Raw genomic sequence first — 21025 nt, 5'->3', positions numbered from 1 at the left:
TATTTTCTTACATATACAGCAAAAGGTACAGAAATCAAATATAGTAAAAAAAAAAGTGGGGGATGGGGAACCACAAAAAGTAAATTGTTTTAAAAAAAACTTCATTTCCACTTATATATAAGTTTATATGATTTGGGGAGGGGAAGCGGGGGCACAGAAATGGTGGGACAAAGGGTGAACTAATTTAGCAGTGATACTCACTAGACACTATGTTGAAAATGAACTATACAACTTAGGCAGAGGGATCGGGAGGGGGAAATGGTATAAAATGAGGGAAGGGGTGACAGAATTCAAAAGAAATGTACTCAATACCTGACTTACATAACTGTAACCCCTCTTTCTACAAAAAGAAAAGGACCTTTTAAAAAATGTTTTTGGACTTTTGAGAAACCACTTCGTGTGACAGTTGTCTTTTTATCAAGAAATGAGGGTGTGTCTTTTAGTAAGTGAATTAATTGTAGGAGAGTTGTGTAAGAATCTAACTGAATACTTATAGTTGCTCTTCCTTCACCCTCCCCTACACCCTCTCTGCTTACCTCCCTCCCTTTTTCTTTCCTTGTGGTGGGATGGAAACCAGGTGCTTTTGTGTATGCTGCTAGCAAGTGCTCTACCATTAACCCTCATCTCCAAACCTTACAATTTTTTTCTTCAAAAGTGAGATGGTTGCACTATTTCTGTTTGTCTCAATGTAAAATGAACCATTCTTTCGTTCCCAGATTAGACATGATATTTGCCAAATTTGATGAAGTGCAAAATTCGGGCAGTATGATTTTGAGCATCTGCAAAGGTAAGAGTCACTAACTATTCCTAGCTCTCAAACATCTCTGAGATTATTCAGCAGAATTTTAGACATTAAAATGTATTTTCAAGCCAAGTATTATATCGATAATTCAGAAGAGTTGATTTTGTGGCTTGAAAATTTAACTCAGATATAATGACAAAATTTTATATCCTGCTTAAGCATTATTCCTTAAAGTGAAAATGTAATGATGGGTCTGTAGTTTAAATGATACTGTTCTTTTGTCTTATTTTTTGTGTCTTCTGAGTTGAAGGTGTGGTGACCATTTTGACCTCCTTGTTACTTGCATAAAATATGCTTTTCACCTATAGTAACTGTTTTACTTGGTTGTTTTTAGTAGAAATTGTGGGGGTTGATAGACACTTGTTATGCCAGTGTTGATACTGATGAAGTCCACAGGATTTCACTGGAAGAAACATCTCTGGCTTCTTAAATAGAAGGAAGCCAAGTTAGAATCCAGGCAGGTTTGATACATCCAGGTCTCCAAATTAGGTCTACAAATTACTTGTCATTTATTTGATTTTGTTGTCATCTCTTCCCTTTATTTTGTCCTTTTGTATACCTGTCCTGGGGCTTGAACTCAGTGCCTGGGAGCAGTCCCTGAGCTTTTCTGCTCAAGGCTAGCGCTCTACTACTTTGAGTCACAGTTCCACTTCCAGTTTTGTTTTTTTTTTTTTCTTGGTGGTTAATTAGAAATAAGAGTCTCATAGCCTTTCCTGCCAGGTGTTGACTTTGAACCATGATCCTCAGATTTCATCCTCCCAAATAGCTAGAATTACAGGTGTGAGCCACAAGTTCCCAGTGGTTTCTCTGTTTTTATAAGGTTGATGATAAATTTTGTTATCTAGCAGTTACCCAGGCTTGTCTTTTAAGTACTGATTATGCATACCATGAAGAATATATTCTGTTTCCAAAGATAATATAGCTGGTTCTTCCATATAAGAAGATAGCTTCAGATTATAGTGTGTTTGGTAAGAATGGTAATGTGAGTCTGGAAAAAAAGTTGGTGTATGAATTTAGATTTAAACAGTAATAATTCAAAATATAGCTTAGTGGGGTTCTCCCCTTCGGCCCGCCCCCCCCCCCCCCCCCGTGTTAAACCAAGACTAAGTTTTGTTGTGTTTCAGGATATCAGATAGAGTAAAGAATTTGATATTAGGAAAATTATGTGTACTCTAATCTAAACTTAGTTCCAAAGCATCAGTTGACTTTGGTATAACCAGTCTCACCTTGACTGCCAGCTATTTCTCACTTTTCTTCTCTGAATAGAAGGTGTTTAAGTACCACACTCTAATTTTTCTTACAGTTACCTCTGTTCATGTCTATAGAAACCAAAAGCAGCAGGAAGGGGAAGAGTTGTTAAAATGTTTTGAACTGAGATTTGTGTTCTCATGACATTCTTATTTGTGTATTTCAGACTATGTAGTTAGAGCTGTAAGGAAAAAGACCTAATACATTTTAGGAAGTTAAAACATTCATTATTTGGATATGGTTAATCTAGAACGCATTGTTATTCTTATATTTACTGAGGTTATTTCTGTTACCTTCAGAATGAAAGCTTTTTTGTTTCCTGTTCTATTTCTTTATTCACTTGTTTATATCTCATAAGTTAGTATCTGGCATTATTTTTCTTGGAGGGTCTCTCAGACATTGTACTATAGAGACCGATTGAAATATTGCAAGTATGATCAAATGTCAAAGCTAAAGTCTATGACATGCATATTGGGGTATAAGATTTGGGGGCAAGGAGAAAGCTGAGCACTGGTGGCTCATGCCTGTAATCCTGAGATATGAGGGTTGTGGTTTGAAGCTAGCCAGTGCAAGAAAGTCTGTGAGAGTCCTATTTTCAGTTAACCACCAGAAAACTGGAAGTAGCACTGTGGTTCAAAGTGGTAGAGCACTAGCCTTGAGTGAAACAAAAGTTCAGGGACAGCACCTAGACCCTGAGTTGAAGCCCCATGACCAACAACAAAGAAAAGATTTGAGGTTTTGAAGTCAAGGTCTCAGCAGTTGTTAGGCACGTGTTGAGCCACATGTTCCTAGCACTTTTTGCTTTAGTGATTATTTTTCAGGTATAGTCTTGTGCTTTTGCATGGGACCAGACAACAACCTCAATCCTCCTCCTTATGCCACCCAGGTAGTTGAGATTTGTACTTGGGTGTGTGTTGCCATGCTGCCTTGTTCTCTGAGATAGGATCTTGCTAACTTTTTGTTCAGAGTTGGTCTCAAATTGCATTCTTATCTTTGCTTCACCAGTAGCTAAGATGATAGTTCTGAAGATGTGTTTCCCTCACTCAGGGAGGGCTTCACACTTGCTAGCTAGGTGCTTTACTACTTGAGCCACTCTCCCCAGTATCCCAAGACTTTTTTTTTTTATTTCATTGTATGCAGAGGTTCTATAATGCCATAGGTTCTGTATCTGCAGATTCCACATCCACAAATTAAGCTAATTGCAGATGGAAAGCATAGTTAGGCCTGAGAATGTATAGATTTTTTTGGTCATAATTTTACCTATAAAATGCAGTGTTTCCATGATGTTTGCATTGTTTATGTATTATAAGTAATCTAGAGATGATTTAAAGTATATTGGTGAATACATGTAGTTTCTATACAGAAACCATACTATAAAGAGGACTGGAACATTGTCATATTTTAGTATCCTTAAATTTTCCTGGAACCAGTCCCCTGTGGATGCAGAGGGATGATGCTGTTATTGAAAAAAAAGCCTTAATCACTTAGTTAAGGATGACATTAAAGGATGACATTAAAACGAGGAAGCCTATTTATCATGCTAGCAAGTCTTAGGATTCAAGCCTTCCCTCCTATTTTTAATCCCCAATCCCCTCCCTTTTTCATCCAACCTAGTCCAAAGACTTTAAGTAATCATTACTCCTAAATATGCAATTCTACTATTCCTCTCTCTTTCTTGATAACTCACAGGCTCAATAGCATTCTTTATTTGAGTCTGTACTGGGTATTTCAAATTTTAGGCTAATCATAATCATATCCAGAAATGAATCCCTTAAATCTGTTTCTTCCTCATTCTTAACTATTTCAGTAGATGGCCACTGTCAAGGTAAAATCCTGATTTGATTTCCCATTCTGACTAGTCTATTATTTCTATTTCTGATATATTAACATAGTTCAAATTTGCCTCAAATCCCCACTCGCCGCCCTCCCCCGCCATCACCACTGTATTCTTATTTCTCTGGCTTTGACCTGGAGCACTATACTAGTAGTTGGCCTCCTATAATCCATTTGTTACCCAGAAGTCAGAGTGGGCTTCTTATAATGTAAATTAGACCATGTCACAGCAGTAAAGAAGATACCTTGATTAGCCTATGTCTAGGAAGGAGACAGATCTGAAACAAATAAGCAAGTAGATATGCAGTTTGGTAACTGTGAGTCTTGGAGGAAGTACAACCACACCTTGTTAAGTCAATTTGTATTACTAAAAACTGCTGCTAAATTGAAGACCATTAAATGAAAAGTAAATTATTTTCCTTGTGTTAACGAGAAAATGGTAGTATATTTCATTTTAACCCAGCATACTTGATTAATTTTCACAGAAACTCATAACGATTGAACACTAAAAATAATTTTTTGACAGTTGGGAAACATAGTTTATGTACAAGTTAATGTAAAAAATTATTCAGCTCCTTTTTATTTATGCACTTTTTCCCCACACTTTTTCGCTTTTTGTTATGTAGGTTTTATCACACTAAAAAATAAAACTAGGAAATAAAGTTGTGGACTAGGAAAACATTTTAGAGCAAAACCAGGCTCAGTCTGAGTATGTGTGAAAATAGTTCATACATACTGTTGTATGTATGTATGTGAAACACCATTGAAGACACTATCTTTTTTCTCTCATTTTTCATTTAAAAGCAAATTATTTGGGGCTCATTCAACATGACGTGCATTTCAAATTTGTTTTACGTGGTATTTTGTGACCAGAAACTATTATGGTCAATAAAATTGCTATTGTCTTTCATAATAATGAAACATCATATGTCTTACAGTATAATGACTTAGAGTGCTTTGTGATGAAAAAGTCACTATGCTTTAGTAAAGACACCAGAGAACTTGTTACAAAGGCAGTATAGCTTTTTTAGAGTCGTTTTAGCTAGCAGTTATCATCTAAACAGTACTCAGTTAAGAAAATAGGGTACTGAAGTTATGGGCAGTTCTGTAGTGTCACTTTAGATAAAATAGTGGAGCAAATGTTCCTGATACTTGATATATTTTAAGTAATTAATGAAAATGATCCAGTCATTGGAGAAATGGTAGGAAAACACTTTGGGTAGAGGAAATCAGGACTATAAAAGCCCAGAGGTGGAATAGGACTTGGTTTATTCCAAGAACAGGGAAATCAGCGTTGCCTAAAGCCCGATGAGTTTGTAGTGGCTTGGAGGGTAAACCATATATAAAATGCAATGGGAGAATTAAGCATGATCCATGGCCTGAGGACCCTAAAGATTATAGAAGATGGATGGATCTATCTATCTATCTATCTATCTATCTATCTATCTATCTATCTATCTATCTATTTGTCTATCTATCTATCTATCTATCTATCTATCTGTCTGTCACCTATCTATATCATTTATCTGATGTTAGCATACAGTAATACTTATGAGGGACTTTTGGTAGACTTCTAGGAATAGGAAGTCCACATGGAGTTTTAGGATATAGAAGGACCTGGTTAGTGGGAATGATGTGGTTTAACACTATCATACTTGCATTTATTATTCAGATAATTTGTTTTTTATTCATAGCTCTTCTCCCCTTTTGCATATCCTGGTACTTAGGTTTTATATCTCATACTTTTGTCTCTGATTTCTGTCCCAATTGCCATAAATATACTCTTTTAAGTTCAAGTTGCATTCTTTGACTTGATTTTCTCAAGCATTAGACCAGCACACTCATGAACACTGAGTAAATTATATCATCAGAGATTTGAGCATACCATTTAGTTTAGGAGTACAGAGAAATTAGCTTTTGTTATTATTATTATATTGAGAATTTTTCAAGCTTGACTTCAATCTCATGTTATAAAAATGAATTAGTCTGAGTTTATGAGTACAGTAGAATTAGTTCTGCTATTAGAATGAAGTTAATTAAAATCAATCATATGACTGATAGAAGACATTACTAGCCTAGTGGTAAGGAAAAGACAAAGTTGGAAGTCCTCTGTGATTATGACAGTATCATATTTGTCATGGAGCTTTCTAGGCAGTCTCCTACACTAACTGAGATATAAAAGTATTAGTGGCTGTGATTGCAAGTCTTTTTCTTTTCACTGTAAAAGCAAAATTAATGTGTGTAATTCTGATGTATAGGACCTAACATAGTTTGGCATGTAATCATGGAAATTTCCAGCTTCCCTGAAACAATTTTACTGTTTAAGAATTAATTGGGGCTGGGGATATGGCCTAGTGGCAAGAGCGCTTGCCTCGTATACATGAGGCCCTGGGTTCAATTCCCCAGCACCACATATACAGAAAATGGCCAGAAATGGCGCTGTGGCTCAAGCGGCAGAGTGCTAGCCTTGAGCAAAAAGAAGCCAGGGACAGTGCTCAGACCCTGAGTCCAAGCCCCAGGACTGGCCAAAAAAAAAAAAAAAGAATTAATTGCTCTTAGAGGCTGGCTATAAAATGAAGCATAGAACGTAGTCTTTGAAATTACCTTTATATTTAGTCTTTGAAATTACCTTTATATTTAGCTTATATAAGTCAATAAGGTAACTTCCAGTCTAGTTTTATATGTTTATAGTCTATAATGTACTCCTGTTGATAAAAAACAAATCAGCTCTCTTCTTAGAATCATTGAAAAACATATCAGTTTATGACCATGAGCCCCAGGGCCTTCTCAGCGCTTGATAATATGCTGATGGTTGTATAGCTTGGATAGAGGGTGCTCTGCGCCCCTGCAGCTGCGCACTGGCTAGATTCTGTCTCCTCTACCAGAAGCAAGCTTTGTTCCGTGTGGCCCTGCTGTCCACACACAGAGCAGCCTTTGATGGGCTGTCTTTGACGTGATTTGTTTACGGCAGCCAGCAATGCTTCCTGCATAATGAGAGCAGTTAATCATAGAAACTAGGCTATTCCTGTTTGTGCACTGTTAGCAATTTTCTGTTGTAAATATTAAAAGATCATGACAAAGGGATGGAAACCTTTTTGAAAAGGTGAAAATCATTTAATCCATCAGATCATGTGATTGCTACTGACTACATGGATATCTTTAGGGAAGCAGAAAATGATTGCTGAACACATGCCTTGTGTTTTGATGATTGCATTAAAAGTCCCTCGGCAGGGTGGCATTTATTGGCTTCCAGAGCTTTTCTTAGATTAAATTTCAGGCAGTTGGTACAAGGAAAAACATCACAATCTGTATATAATAGCATAGGTGCAAGTAGAAGGATAATCTTGATCAAGCTCCGGCTCGCTCTCTAAATAAACGAGGATTTTCAGCAAGACCCCAGACTTTTATTTTGAAGTGGAGTAGCAGCTGTTGGCTATTGCGGTGCAGAGCTGCAGCACGGCCTGGGTCACACAGTGCTTCGGGTGTCTGCAGGCTGCAGGCCCTAGCCCAGTGGCGCAGGCTCTGAGCTACACTTATTTGCTGTGATATTTGACCTCTTGGTTTGAGAGAGTTCCCTGGACCATCTGAATGGCTATGGGAGATGGTGAGTATGAATTATTTTCTTTCTTTTACTGTGTTATACACTTTGTTCTAAGGTGACGATCATTTGCTATGTAAGAAATTAAATTTCTCCCTAAAGAATGAAGGACATTTACATGTTTGTGTGTATACTCGGTGTGTACATGTGTATGTATGTGTGTGCTTGTCATTTTATATCTTTTTCCACTTGATGCATCTTTATGGGATCTAGCAAACATAATGGGAAAATTTACCTTGTAACCAAGCAGTCTTTAGTCTTTGGTATTGGATATGAGGGGATAGTGGAAAAAACGTGGAATGTATGCAAAAGCTTTGAATGGCCTTTGGAGGAATGACAGATTTTGGCAGGAAGATTTGATTAGTGAGCTTGACATCTTTCCTGTTGTATTTGACACAGGTACAATTCTGTGGTTAAAAAATGTTTAAAGAAGCAAAATGGCTTGCCATGGACACTATACTAACTACTATGTTTGTGATTGATAGTGTCTCTAGTAAACAGTGATCTAGAAAATATATAGCCTTTTAAGAATTCTGCACAGGAAATAACTTGATTAAAATTAATTTTTATCAGTGTTATTTTGGTAAAAATAATTTTAAAAACGCATTTTATAATGTTTTACAGTTTTCAGAAGCACTTTTAAATACTTAAATGTATTAGCTTTTCATTTACAATTAACTCTGTGAAGAATAGAGAGTATTTTGTTATTTTCATTTTACAGATCAGGAAACTGACGCTTACTGAGATCTGTCCCAGATCTAACAACAAAAAGCCAAATCTAGAACTCCCAATTGTGCATTTGATATTATCCTTTATAACTTACTAATTTAGCCTTTTCTCCCATTCTCAGATATTTTGTTAAGATGCTTTGGAAGTATGTTTTATAATCACAGTATCAAAGATGTACAAAGAGGAAGGTGAGGTTTTTCAGACACGTTTTACATGTTTGTTTTAGTGGGCAGACTTGTTTGTGTTTGAAGGTTTTGACTCTTAACAGTTTCAGCCTTCCTGTGACTATTAGGATGATGGATGACCTGTTCTCTCTGAGGAATTTATCCCCTTGAGGCTATTATAAAACAAACTTATCAAAGTGATGGTATGGGTAGAAAGTCATAACTAGAGAGTACATTCAAATGGAAATATGATAGTAGTTTGGTTTTATGCACTGTGATTTAAATCAAGAATTTACTTAACTTGTGTAATCTTTTTTGTTGGTTTGTTTATGTGGTACTGAGGAATCAAACTCAGGGCTTTATGCATGCTAGGCAAGCACTGTACCACTAAGCCACATTCCCAACCCCTTAACTTACATAATCTTATAGAAATAAATAAAAATGTAACTTATTAGTTCTTAAGGTAAAAATCATCAAGTTCTTACATACCAAGGACATTCCCAAGTTTTTTTTTTTCCTTAAAAAAAAAAAAACACATGACTTTAAGGGAAATTTTCCATTTGATTTGGACCATATCCAGATTAATTTTCATTTAAAAAAAAGTTCAGGATCATTGAGTATCAATTTATCCTTGCTTAGTTTTTATTTTTTCAAGTAGCACATAAATACCTTCCAACAGTTTAGGGATGTATTGAATTTTTTTAAAAGTAACAAAGTAATATTTTTAAGGCCTAGAGGATAACCTTCCATCTAATTCTGTTTTTAATAGAAATATTTTTGTTTGATTAAAATATACATTTGTAAAATATTAAAAATGAAATAATGAAGACATGTATATATAACAAATTATATATGGTTTTAACAGTTTAATATATTCTCTATTATACATGTTAGTTTCTGTCACATATGTACATGCACCAGAATCATGTAAATATTTATAACAATTTGTTATACTATTCTTAGTTCATTTTGTAATTTTAATTGTGAACTTAGTGTATAAATACTTTTCAAAATACAAAAATTAAAATAGAGCAAAAAATTCTTTCAAAACTATCTCCAAATTCATTTCAACTATAAGAATCGGTAAATGTTTCATTAATATGGAATGTCATTTCATGTTTTTGACTGGGCTTCAACATACATATTAAGTATTAAATAACCAAGTATTAAATCAACCTTTATTTATCTTGTGGGTTTGCAAGATACTGGAGATCAAACCCAAGCATTCCGTGGTGCTAGGTAAGACTTCTATCACTATCTGTACCCCTAGCCTTCAAAATATTTTTTTTTCTTCTGTGTTTATATAAAGTGATTATGTGGATGTATTTTTGCCTACCTATGTCAACATATGGCATGAAGATTTTTTTTTTCAGTGCCATTATGTGTTATGTTGCCTCATTTGTTTAAACTGTTACATAGTATTTCACTGTAAGGAAAAATTGTAATCATTTTAACCTTTATTGAAGTTCAGATTGTTTAATTTTATGATCATGTGAGATATTTTTATTAGCACTTTTATTTCCAGGTAAACTCAAATTTGTGAACCATTGTAATGACTATCACTTTAAGAATTTTTGGTAGTGGCTTTTGAGTATTATTTTGTTTAGTTGTCATCACTTTAAGAATTTTTGGTAGTGGCTTTTGAGTATTATTTTGTTTAGTTGTCTTCAGCCTTATTCAGGACTAAAATACCAAGCAGTTAAATAACTGCGTTGGTAGCTCTAAGCAGTCAAACTGGATAGAGTTAAAAACCTGTAGGATTATTATGTGTTGGCTGGGCCCTGCAATTTACCCCAAAAGCATGAGAGAGGAATTTGGCCTTTTGTTGCTGCAGAGTGGCTGGAAAGAAATAAAGGATTTGTTTTAAACAGATTGTTTCTGCACTTTTAACATCTCAATACAGACTATTATTCAAAAAATGAGTCTTTAAAAAAAATCTATTCCAATGATGGTATGGCTTTCTAGAGGTTAACCTACTGGCTTCTGGGACCACTTCAAATAATAAAATGTGGTTTACTGGGTATGGAAAAAATAGCAAGAAATTAATTATCTTGATTCTACCATACTTAGGAATATTCTTTGTGGCATACTAGGATTATAGAATTTAAGTCACTGGAAAAACAAATCTACTTATTAACTTGGTAAAAATAAAAACCAAACTTCTTTTTTAGGACCAGTGATGAAAAGCTGAAAATGAGTCTATACGCAGAAAAAATAAATTAAGGAACTAAGATTCAGGAAAGCTGAGGTGCTCCTAATAGTCTAGAGCCCGCAGGCTCAAGAGGCTAGAAAAGACAGTGCTTCAGGGAAGGTTCAAAGGCCAGAAGACAAATATCCTGGTTGAAGCAGCTAGGCAGGAGCTGCTGGGCTATTGTATTTAGGGGAAAAAAGATCTGGCATTAATAGCAATATAAACAATAAGTATCAATCACTAAGAGTGAAAAAAAAAAACCCAGTGACTAAAATAATGCAACCTTGTGTTTCCTGTTCTAGTCCTTGCGGCACTGCTACATAAATAATAGCCTTCTTAAGACAGTCTCATATACACATTGAATGCAAAGTATTGATCACCAATAGAACCATATCCTCAAACTTGATGTTGCTAATAAATTTGACTTTCCAAGGAAATAGTTAAATTTTTATTTTCTTAGTGCAACCTAAAGTGCCTAATGAGACTAGGTATGTCAAGGTTCTAAATATTACTACGAGCCTCATTTGTCATTTGCTTTTTATGGTTATCATGGCATGTTATTTAATTTTATTAATACCAGATAGTAGTTTAAGTTGTGATCGTCTCTTTACATCATTCAGTTATTTATTTTTTTTGTCCAGTCCTGGTTCTTGAACCCAGGGCCTGAGCACCATCCCTGGCTTCCTTTTGCTCAAGGCTAGCACTCTGCCACTTGAGCCACAGCGCCACTTCTGGCCGTTTTCTGTATATGTGGTGCTGGGGAATCGAACCCAGGGCTTCATGTATACGAGGCGAGCACTCTTGCCACTAGGCCATATCCCCAGCCCCATCATTCAGTTATTTAAAGTCTTGAATTTTTAAAGAATGCCTTTTAAACTAAAGGGTTAAAAAAATCTGCATATATAGTTGGGCCCTGGTGACTCATACCTGTAATCCAAGCTACTCAGGTGGCTGAGATCTGACAATCATGGTTCAAAGCCAACTCAGGCAGGTCTGTGAAATTCTTTGTTATCTTCAATTAACCACCAAAAAACTAGAAGTGGAGCTGTGGCTCAAAGTGGTAGAGCACTAGCCTAGAGCAAAAGAGCTCAGGGTCAGTGCCCAGGCCCTGAGTTCAAGTGCCACAACTGAAGGGGGGGGGCCCGAGAAGAAAAGAAACCACACATTCTCTCTCTCTCTCTCTCTCTCTCTCTCTCTCTCTCTCTCTCTCTCTCTCTCTCTCTCTCTCTCTCTCTCTCATGGAAAGGGTTTCTATCCCAGAATTTACTTGATGAATACCATGCACATATTTTGATCACTCCTTTGCATTATTCTCCCCCACCTTTCTTCCAACCCATCCCTACTCTCAAGATGCATTCAATTTTTATATAATGTACATTGAATGTGACGACTGTATTTCCTCCCTCTTCCTCCCTTCATTTGAGTGCTCCTCTCCTCCTCAAACATGTTTCAGCTTCATGGCAAATATATTTTTAACTAGCCAGTTATATCTGCTAGAACTTTAAGGTACTTTATTAAATTTTTTGGCTTCTATTAAATTTTGTGTAGAATAGAACTTTTTTAAATAAAGAAAATAATTAACTATTTAACATTACTGTGTTGCCCAAAACACAGCATTTTATTTGGACACTAAAATTCAGCTATTATCTAATTTTGAAGCACTGAATATTCAGTTTCTATGGAGTTAAGTTTTTAGTTTAAATTGAAATAAAATTTTACCACTTCATTTCATTTCTGAAGGTTTATGATTTTCCTTAGCTGTGTCCTTCCCTTTATTTTGTTTAGTCATCTCTCACAGAATTAGTATTAGTCAGATGTTGGATCTACTGGATTGATTCACTGTGTCTTTTATGTATGTTTCTTCTCACTTTTTTTTTTTTTTTTTTTTTTTTTTTTTTTTGCCAGTCCTGGGCCTTGGACTCAGGGCGTGAGCACTGTCCCAGGCTTCTTTTTGCTCAAGGCTAGCACTCTGTCCCCTGAGCCACAGTGCCACTTCTGGCCATTTTCTATATATGTGGTGCTGGGGAATTGAACCCAGGGTTTCATGTATAAGAGGCAAGTGCACTTGCCACTAGGCCATATTCCCAGCCCATTTTCTCACTTTTGTTTTTATCTTCCTCTTATTCAGTATTCTGGGACATATCCTTCATTTGTTGTTTAAATATTCTATTAAAATTTAACATTGACAAAACAAACTTCATTGGTTCCCAGAACTTGACTTTTGCTTTTCTAGTGGTTCCATTTTCATAAAATCATAGGTCATGCAAATGTGTCCATACTTAATGTGTATTGAATTCCTTGGGTTGGAGATGGTGAAGAACTTGATGAATCATTACATAAATTTTCAGTTGCTGCTTGTATTCATTTCTGTACATTCTGGCTTAGAAATTAATTTCTGTCATTCTTCAAGAAGGTCAGTTCTCTGCTGTTGTATTCAGCTTCTTAGAATTTTGAGTTGCAGCTTTGCTGTGGCATTATTATTATAGAAGCTTCAATAGCCTTCCACTATTTTCATTTGCATCTTTTAGGGATTTGCAGCCATCTTTTAAGTGCTTATTCACATACACAGAGGACAGACATATAAATCAAGTTTGTAGAGTATCCTAAATTCAATCCTCAACACTTCAGTAAGGCATACAAAAATAGTCACAACCTCTTCACTACCCCCATTTTGTTTGCTCTTACAGTGTTGTTTAATTGGGGTTTAAAATGAATTATTACAACATCTAGCAAAAGATTTTAAACATACCCAGAAATAGACAATAATGTAATCAATTCTATAACTAGCCATCATCCAGCTTGGAGAAGTTACAACTATGTAACAATCTTTATCCATCTATATGCCTACTTAATATTCCCTCCATCTGTCTACTTGCCTGAGTATGTGTATAAATATGTATACATGTATTCGTGCCCATAGGTAAGATGAAAAAAATTTAAAAGACAGTATCATTGACTTTTTAAATGAAGTATTTCAATAAGTAATTCAAAGAAACCACTTACACATAATCAACCAGTATTTAAATAAGCTAGGATTCACTTATGTGGAAAAAAACCACATTGACTTTTATCTAAAAACTTAACCTTTAGTGTCAAATATTCAGTGTTAAGGTCTCCTTGGCTGTTTCATAACTACCTTTTTCTAGTTAGCATTAGAACCTAAACAGGATTCACCATTGCAGTTGGTTTATCTCTCTATTCATCCATAACATTGATCTCTGTTTTTCTCCTCTTGGTGTTTATTTTTTGATAAAAATATATCTTACCTTAGGTAAAGGTTTTCCACACACTAAGGTTTGTTGGTTATATCACCATGGCATTTTGTATTTTTGTTTTTAGTGTTCCTTCATGCCTTGTATTTCCTGAAAACTGAAAATTCTGATGACTTGATTAAAATGCAGTCTGATATTTGTGGTTTTATTGATACTGAGTTTTTTATAGGTAGTATTTTGTATGACATTTTGGATTTTTGTCAGAAGGCATATAATGTCTACTTCATTTATGATATTAATATTGAACAATAGACTTAATTGAATATCATATTGTTTGCTTTGTGGCTTGGTAGGAGATCACTAATGTAGGCAAGGAGACTAGTATATGGTCGTGAGTAAGATAGGCTGAGATGACACTGTTCTGGTCTTAGACTAGAACTGCTGTCATACATAAAGAGAAAGAGGTGGGGCTGAATGCTAGTGGTCTATGCCTATATAGTTCTAGCTACTCAGGAGGCAGAGATAGGCCAGTCCAGTCCAAATGTTCTCAAGACCCCATCCCAACCAGTAGCTTGCCATTTGGCATATACCTGTCATTCTAGCTATGCAAGAGGTGGAGATCCAGGAGGATTACAGTTCCAGGGAACCTCAGGCTTGAAAGTTCTTAAGACCTCACTTCAATAGAAAAAAGCCAGGTGTGGTGGTACATGTCTTTCGCCTCAATTATGGAGGGAAATGTAAATAGCAGATCGCAATCTAGGCCAGTGGAAAAAGTGCAACCTTAAATAAAAAATAATCAGAGCAAAAAGGACTGGAATGCATGTCTAGCAAGTATTGTATGAATCTCTGAGTTGAAACCTCTATACTGTAACAATAACAACAAAAAAAGGAATTGAGAGAGGGGAGGAGAAATAGGTAGATAAAAGATAGAACTTGGAGTTATATGCAAAAATGATCAGTAGATCATCTGTTGGACAGAGATAGAGTTACAGTATGTGGTCCTTACTTTGTGAGTTTGAGCAGCTAAGTTAGCCATTTATAGTAGTGGGATGAGAGAAAGCTTAGGGAGAACAGATTTGGAGATGCTGTTGCTGCTTACTGGGTTGTTTTTTTAATTTAAACTTTTTTCTTTATTGTCAAAGTGTGGTGCAGAGGGATTACAGATTCATCTGTAAGGCAGTGAGTACATTCAACTATTCGTTTCCTCAGTACCACGTAAACAGAAAAGCTGCAAGTGGTGCTGTGGCTCAAGTGGTAGAATGCTAGCCTTGAGCAAAAGAAGCTCAGGGACATTGTCCAGGCCCTGAGTTCAAGCTCCAGGACTGGCCAAAACAACAACAAAACTAACCAAACAATAACAAAACACTAGAAATGTCTGGTATTTTCTTAGGGGTTGATTTTCATAGGAGAGATGTCAAAGGCAATTGCATATGTAAATCTGGAGCTCAGAGATGGTAAAGTCTAGAATGAACATTGAAGATTCGACAGCATATAGACAGTAAAATGGACAAAACTGTAGAAAGGTGTAGACTGAGTGGATGTTCAGTATCTCAGGTGGGTAAGAGAATTGCCATCAGAAAAGAGTAAGCTAGAGGGACCTGTGAGGTAACAGAAAAGCCAGTAGGGTGCATTCTGTTGCAGAAGTATAGGGTAGGGAAGTACAGACAGTTAAAAATTGAGTTTTCAGGAACATCAATGTACAATATTGAATAGGGATTATTGCTTGCTAATCTCAGTTGTTAGATTTGTTAGATATGTCAATTAGCTGTTAGATTTGACCACGGTTGTTGCTGGATATGCAAGAGGTGAAATAGTTTAGAAATTTAAAGTCCTGTTGCTCACTGTTTTAATTAGAATAAGGAAGAATACAGCTATAAGTGAAAATGGGAACTTTGGTTTTGGAAATTAGTTAAAATGAAGTATAGTGTTTTGCAGGTGAAAACTCATGCTATTGAAAGTTCTCACTCAAGGAGTTGTGTCACTGAAAAAAAGCCACACCAAGTGAAAAGCCACACAAAGACGTGATGTAAAGTTTTTGCTTACTCCTGTTTGCTATGTAAATTGGGCCTTTTATATGTATGTACAAACAAGTTTTGCATTTTGGAATATATATATTATATACACACATATTGAACATATGAATGATTTATATATTACATGTATATATCTGTATATACATACACTTGATTAAAGTAATATAAATTTATGAATATCTGAAATCTTGGGGACCTAGTTAATGTTTGGAAATTTAGAACCTTTCAGGTTTTAGAAAAGCAATATGATTATATCCCATATAGTAAGTGACAAATCCTGCTGGGTCTAGAGCAGTACCTAAATATTTTTGCAGTTAAGTTTGTGGAAACTAACACTGAGTAGACAAGGACAGCAGATTTCCTCAAGTCAGTTTACCTTATGTTTTCTCATCAGCTGAGATTAGGTTAGTTCAGATCACCACAGTAGTTGAAAGTCCAAACAGAAGCTGAGTTTTCACAGCTTTATGTCTCTTTGCATTATAGGTCCAGGCTTGTGGGACTATAAGTAAAAATCTCAGTTACTTGCTGAGGGTGGCTTCCAAGTATTGCTTTTTTTTTTTTTTTTTTTTTTGCTTGCTTGCTTTATTTTGTGTTTTTTTTTCCCCAAAGATATCTTTATTGAGATTAAGTAATTACATAAACTTCACAGTACTGTGGTGTGGTTATACTTAGCTAAAGTCACAAACACATTTTAACCTTCACAATGATAAGCATCATCATTCTGATCTACAAAATTTATGAACTCTGCGACCATTAACAATAAAACTATTTCTTCCAGATTTGATGATATGTAATTTCTTTCCTTTTGCTTAGTATCAGCTGTTCCTTCCTTGTTTCTCATTCCATCCCTCCCATCACCACCCTTGAGGTATTTAGTTCACTTTTATCAATGTCTAGTGCAGCTGATGGGCCCCTCTGCTGTAGTTTTGGACCTACTTTCCACTGGTTCTGTGCCCTTCTCCCAGCTTCCCTCAGATGTGCACATGTATACCATATATGAACTAAAGAATATAGAGTCAGGTAAAAATGATAAGACAATTAAGAAGAGGTCCTTTGTTTCCTTATCTTTGGGGTTCTTTACAGTCTGTATATTATTTTATGTATATAAGAAGAGGTGCTTTTCTCCCAAGATTGTCCTCTTTTGGTCTCACTGTGATTTGGTATATTGAGTCCTGTTTACTTTCTTCTATCTCATTGCGTTTTATTTTTTATTTTTTTCTATTTATTGTCAAATATCATTGCATTTTAAATTGAATATCTGCATATCAGGGAAACCATGCACGTTTGTCTCTCTGTTCTTGGCTTATCTTGCTCAACATGATTTGTTCTAGTTCCATCCATTTCCCTGCGAATGTCATTATTTTATCCTTTCTAATGGCAGTAATTTTGGATCCATTTCCAGCTGGTGCTTTGAAGCAGCTAAAGGTGTATACCCTGATGCTTCTTAGTTGATTTTTCCCCCTTCCCCTTCTGGCTGTCCCTCCCCTTCTTCCCTCTACTTATTTCCTCCTCCTATTTTTTTTCTATCTTCCTATCTGCCTCTTCTTCTGTTTATATGTGTGTTCCTTCTCTACATTTCTACTCCTACTTTTATTTACTTATTTATTTTCGTAGAGTTCATAAGCATTGTAGAGTAGAATGATGATGCCCATCATTGGGAAAGTAACAAAAAAAGATGAAAACAGGGGAGATGGGTTGGAGGGAAGGAAGGTAGGAGAAAAATGAGGAAGGAGTATGACAACTATGACAAGAAATGTACTCACTACCTTAAGTATGTAACTGTAACCCCTCTGTACATCATCCTGACAATAAAAAGAGAAAGAGAGAAAAACAGAATTGTGTTTGTTGCCTTGTTGAACTTTGAGACTGGCTTTGAAAGCTTTACAGCCCCTTATCAGACCAAATACATACTAAACTAATTTTTTCATGCTTCTATGTATTCCTTTTACATATTGCCTGGCCACTACCATTTTTTCCCTTAGTGATAGCATCAAGGAATTTATTGTAATCTTTAAGGGCTGGGAGTTTGGCCTAGTGGCAAGAGTGCTTGCCTCCTATACATGAAGCTCTCGGTTTGATTCCCCAGCACCACATATATGGAAAATGGCCAGAAGGGGCACTGTGGTTCAGGTGGCAGAGTGCTAGCCTTGAGCGGGAAGAAGCCAGGGACAGTGCTCAGGCCCTGAGTCCAAGGCCCAGGACTGGCCAAAAAAAAAAAAAAAAAAAAAAGGTACATAATTATTTCAATATAAAATATTTTAAAAATAACAATGAAATACATAAAATGCAAATATGCATCAATATGGTATATATATATAAATTTAGATCATATATAACAATGTAAATATATAAGCATCTATATTTTCTATATATATATATATATATATATATATATATATATATATGTCTATCTACCATCTGTTAGGTCCTCTCCCTGAGGGCTCCATGTAGATGCCCCCACCTCATTAAGTTTCCACCCAGTTACCTGGGTAACCTGCAGACCTGGAGGCAGTTACCTCCCCTTTCCCTGAGGTCACATCCTAATCCACCTGGCCACACCCCTTGCCCCTGCCCTAGATATAAGGCAGGGCTGGGTGGGGGTCTCTCTCTCTCTCTCCCTTCTCTCTGGCCATGGATCATCTTGGCCACAGGCCAGCAGTTTGGTAATAAACTTTCTTTCCTGCCTGAATACTGCGTGGTGTTCTCCTTTACCGGCTACCTACTTTAAAAAACCTAACACCATCTTGATTTGTTAAATAGGTATGAGAGTTTCAGGTTCTTTGTCGCCTGGCTTGGCTTCAAACCTTGATCTTCATATCTCAGCTTTCTTAGTAGCTAAGATTACAGGCATGAGCCACCACCTCCTGGTAACTTAAGATGTTTTTGAGAAGTAAAACATATTGCCATACTTTCATTCCCCATCCTTTCTTTCATTTTGTCATCTAAGTAATAAGATACAAAATAGAACTACCTCTTACCTATAGATGGATCTAAATGTAACAGAAATTTATGTATAAAAAAAACTTCTTTTAACTAGGGAATTGGTAATTACAAAAAGGAGTTGGGAATTTTTTAAAGCAGACTCCAGAATCCAGACAGCCTTCTTTTTCTTCCTCTCTCTTCTGTTTCCCCTTCTCAGTCTTTTCCTCCATGTCCTCCTCTGCTTTCCTCTTTCCTCCCTCTTTCACCTCCCTCTTCTCCAGCACCTGCATTCTATTGATTTCTCCTACTCTTCTCCTTGCCCATCTCCATAATACAGATTGCCTCTATGGCCTGCTCACTGTTATTATTTCTTTCCATATATTTATCTTGTTCCATTTATCTTGCTCCCAATCATAAGATTTTCTTTTTGAAACATCCACATAATTATAAATTACAGCTCACTTTTTGGGTTTAGTCCGTCCTTTGTTCAGTGAATATTGCAGCACCTACTCAATTTATATCCTGAGTGATAGCTTATGATTTATCTTCCCATTCATTAATGACCCCTTGACTACATTTAATCCACTTGAATGCCTGCCCACTGAATTCAGTTACTGCATTTTCATTTGTTATTCTGAGAGGTCTTTTGTTTGTTTGTAGGGTGTATGTGTGTGTGTGTGTGAGAGAGAGAGAGAGAGAGAGAGTTCCTCAGTCTTTGTTTTGTTTTTGCTGCCAGTGGACTAGGCGTGGGGCGTGGACTCAGGGCCTGAGTACTGTCCCTGGCTTCTTTTTGCTCAAGGCTAGCACTCTACCTCTTGAGCCACAGCGCCACTTCCGGCTTTTTTCAATGTATGTGGTGCTGAGGAATCGAACCCAGGGCTTCAGGTATACGAGGCGATCACTGTACCACTAGGCCATATTCCCAGCCCCAGTTCCCCAGTCTTGTATTCAGCCTGATACTGTCCTTGAGCTTTTTCTACTTGAGGCTAGCACTCTATGGCTGGAGCCACAGCTCAGCTTTTTGTTGTTGTTGTTGTTTGTTTTTAGTGCTAATTGAAGATAAGACTTTCCTGCACTGACAGGATTTGAACTGTGATCCTCAGATCTCAGCTAGGATGACAGGCTTGAGCCATCAGCATTCTGCTCTCATGCTGGCTCTCCCTCTCTGTCTCTCTCTTTTAAATCTACCACTTCTTACATTTTTCTGATTTCTTATATCATTTCTAGTTTTCCTAGTAAACAAATGTAAATTCTATAATCTGTGTCTCATAAAAAACAGGATTTTTTGGGGGGTGGGCAGTCCTGGGGCCTGAGCACTACTGTCCCTGGCTTCTTTTTGCTCATGGCTAGCACTCTACCACTTGAGCCACAGCTCCACTTCCAGACTTTTCTATTTATGTGGTGCTGAGGAATTGAACCCAGGGCTTCATGCATGCAAGGCAAGCACTCTACCACTAAGTCATATTCCTAACCCCCAAACACAGGATTTTAAGTAGAACTTTTTTTTATTATCTTTTCTCTTCTTGCTCATGGGGTCTTGTTTTCTATTATGTCTGATGACTTTAAGTTGTTTGTATTGTAATTTGAGTCCAGAGACTAGCTATCATGGAATTTTCAAGAAAATTTGCATTCCTTTTGGCTATTTCTTGGTAGTACTTTCAGTCTGAACCCTAACACTTAGGGCTTGAGTGTCTAGATAACCTGAGGTTTATTTTAATGAAGTGTTCTATTTGACAAATTTCCCTATTGCTCCTTTGAAAACAAATTAAACAGTATAGACTACAGAAAAATAAGACCCTTGTTTCACTTTTATCTTTAGGATTATAGTCATTCGGTGTACCAGTTTTGGCCCTGTACCTTAATATGGATTTTGATTCATGTCTGCATTGCCCCACACAGACTTCAGCATTCAGAAGAGAATGTTTAATGCATTTGTTTTTCTCCTTTTATTTCTTATTCACTCATAAAATGTTTGATACTTTCCTTCAGGTCCCCCCCAACCCTCAGTACTGGGGTTTGAACTCAGGGCCTCATGCTTGCCGAGGTTGACACTATGACATTTTAGTCAGACTTCCAGTTCTTCTTTTTCACTGGTTATTTTGGAGATGGGTATAATGAACATTCTGCACCAGGTGGCCATGAGCCACCATCCTCCAGATCTCAGCCTCTTTTGAGTAGCTAGGATTGCACATGAGACTGGACAAGGTTTTTAAACTTAGAATTTTATCTAGTCTGTGTAGTTGTTTGCTTTCAGTAACTTAGTAATGGTTTACTGGAGAACGAAACTCTTCTT

The 21025-nt window shown here is 36.4% G+C and overlaps 1 protein-coding gene across 10 annotated transcripts in view; it reads left to right on the top strand.

Annotated features, from left to right (window-relative positions):
* Clasp2 (cytoplasmic linker associated protein 2) overlaps positions 1-21025 on the top strand; it is a 198255-nt gene that overhangs the window by 44911 nt on the left and 132319 nt on the right. For 9 of the 10 annotated variants that reach the window (XM_048348644.1, XM_048348640.1, XM_048348642.1 and 6 more), the window contains exon 7: positions 717-787. In XM_048348644.1, coding sequence (XP_048204601.1) covers positions 717-787 — 71 coding nt within the window. Of the gene's footprint in view, positions 1-716; positions 788-6553; positions 7488-21025 lie in introns of those variants that run through there. The other variant, XM_048348646.1, reaches the window with a different exon arrangement.

Source organism: Perognathus longimembris, chromosome 6, assembly GCF_023159225.1.
Source record: "Perognathus longimembris pacificus isolate PPM17 chromosome 6, ASM2315922v1, whole genome shotgun sequence".
NCBI lineage: Eukaryota > Metazoa > Chordata > Mammalia > Rodentia > Heteromyidae > Perognathus > Perognathus longimembris.
Note: the sequence above shows the minus strand (reverse complement) of the source record. Positions and strands in the feature narration are given on the sequence as shown.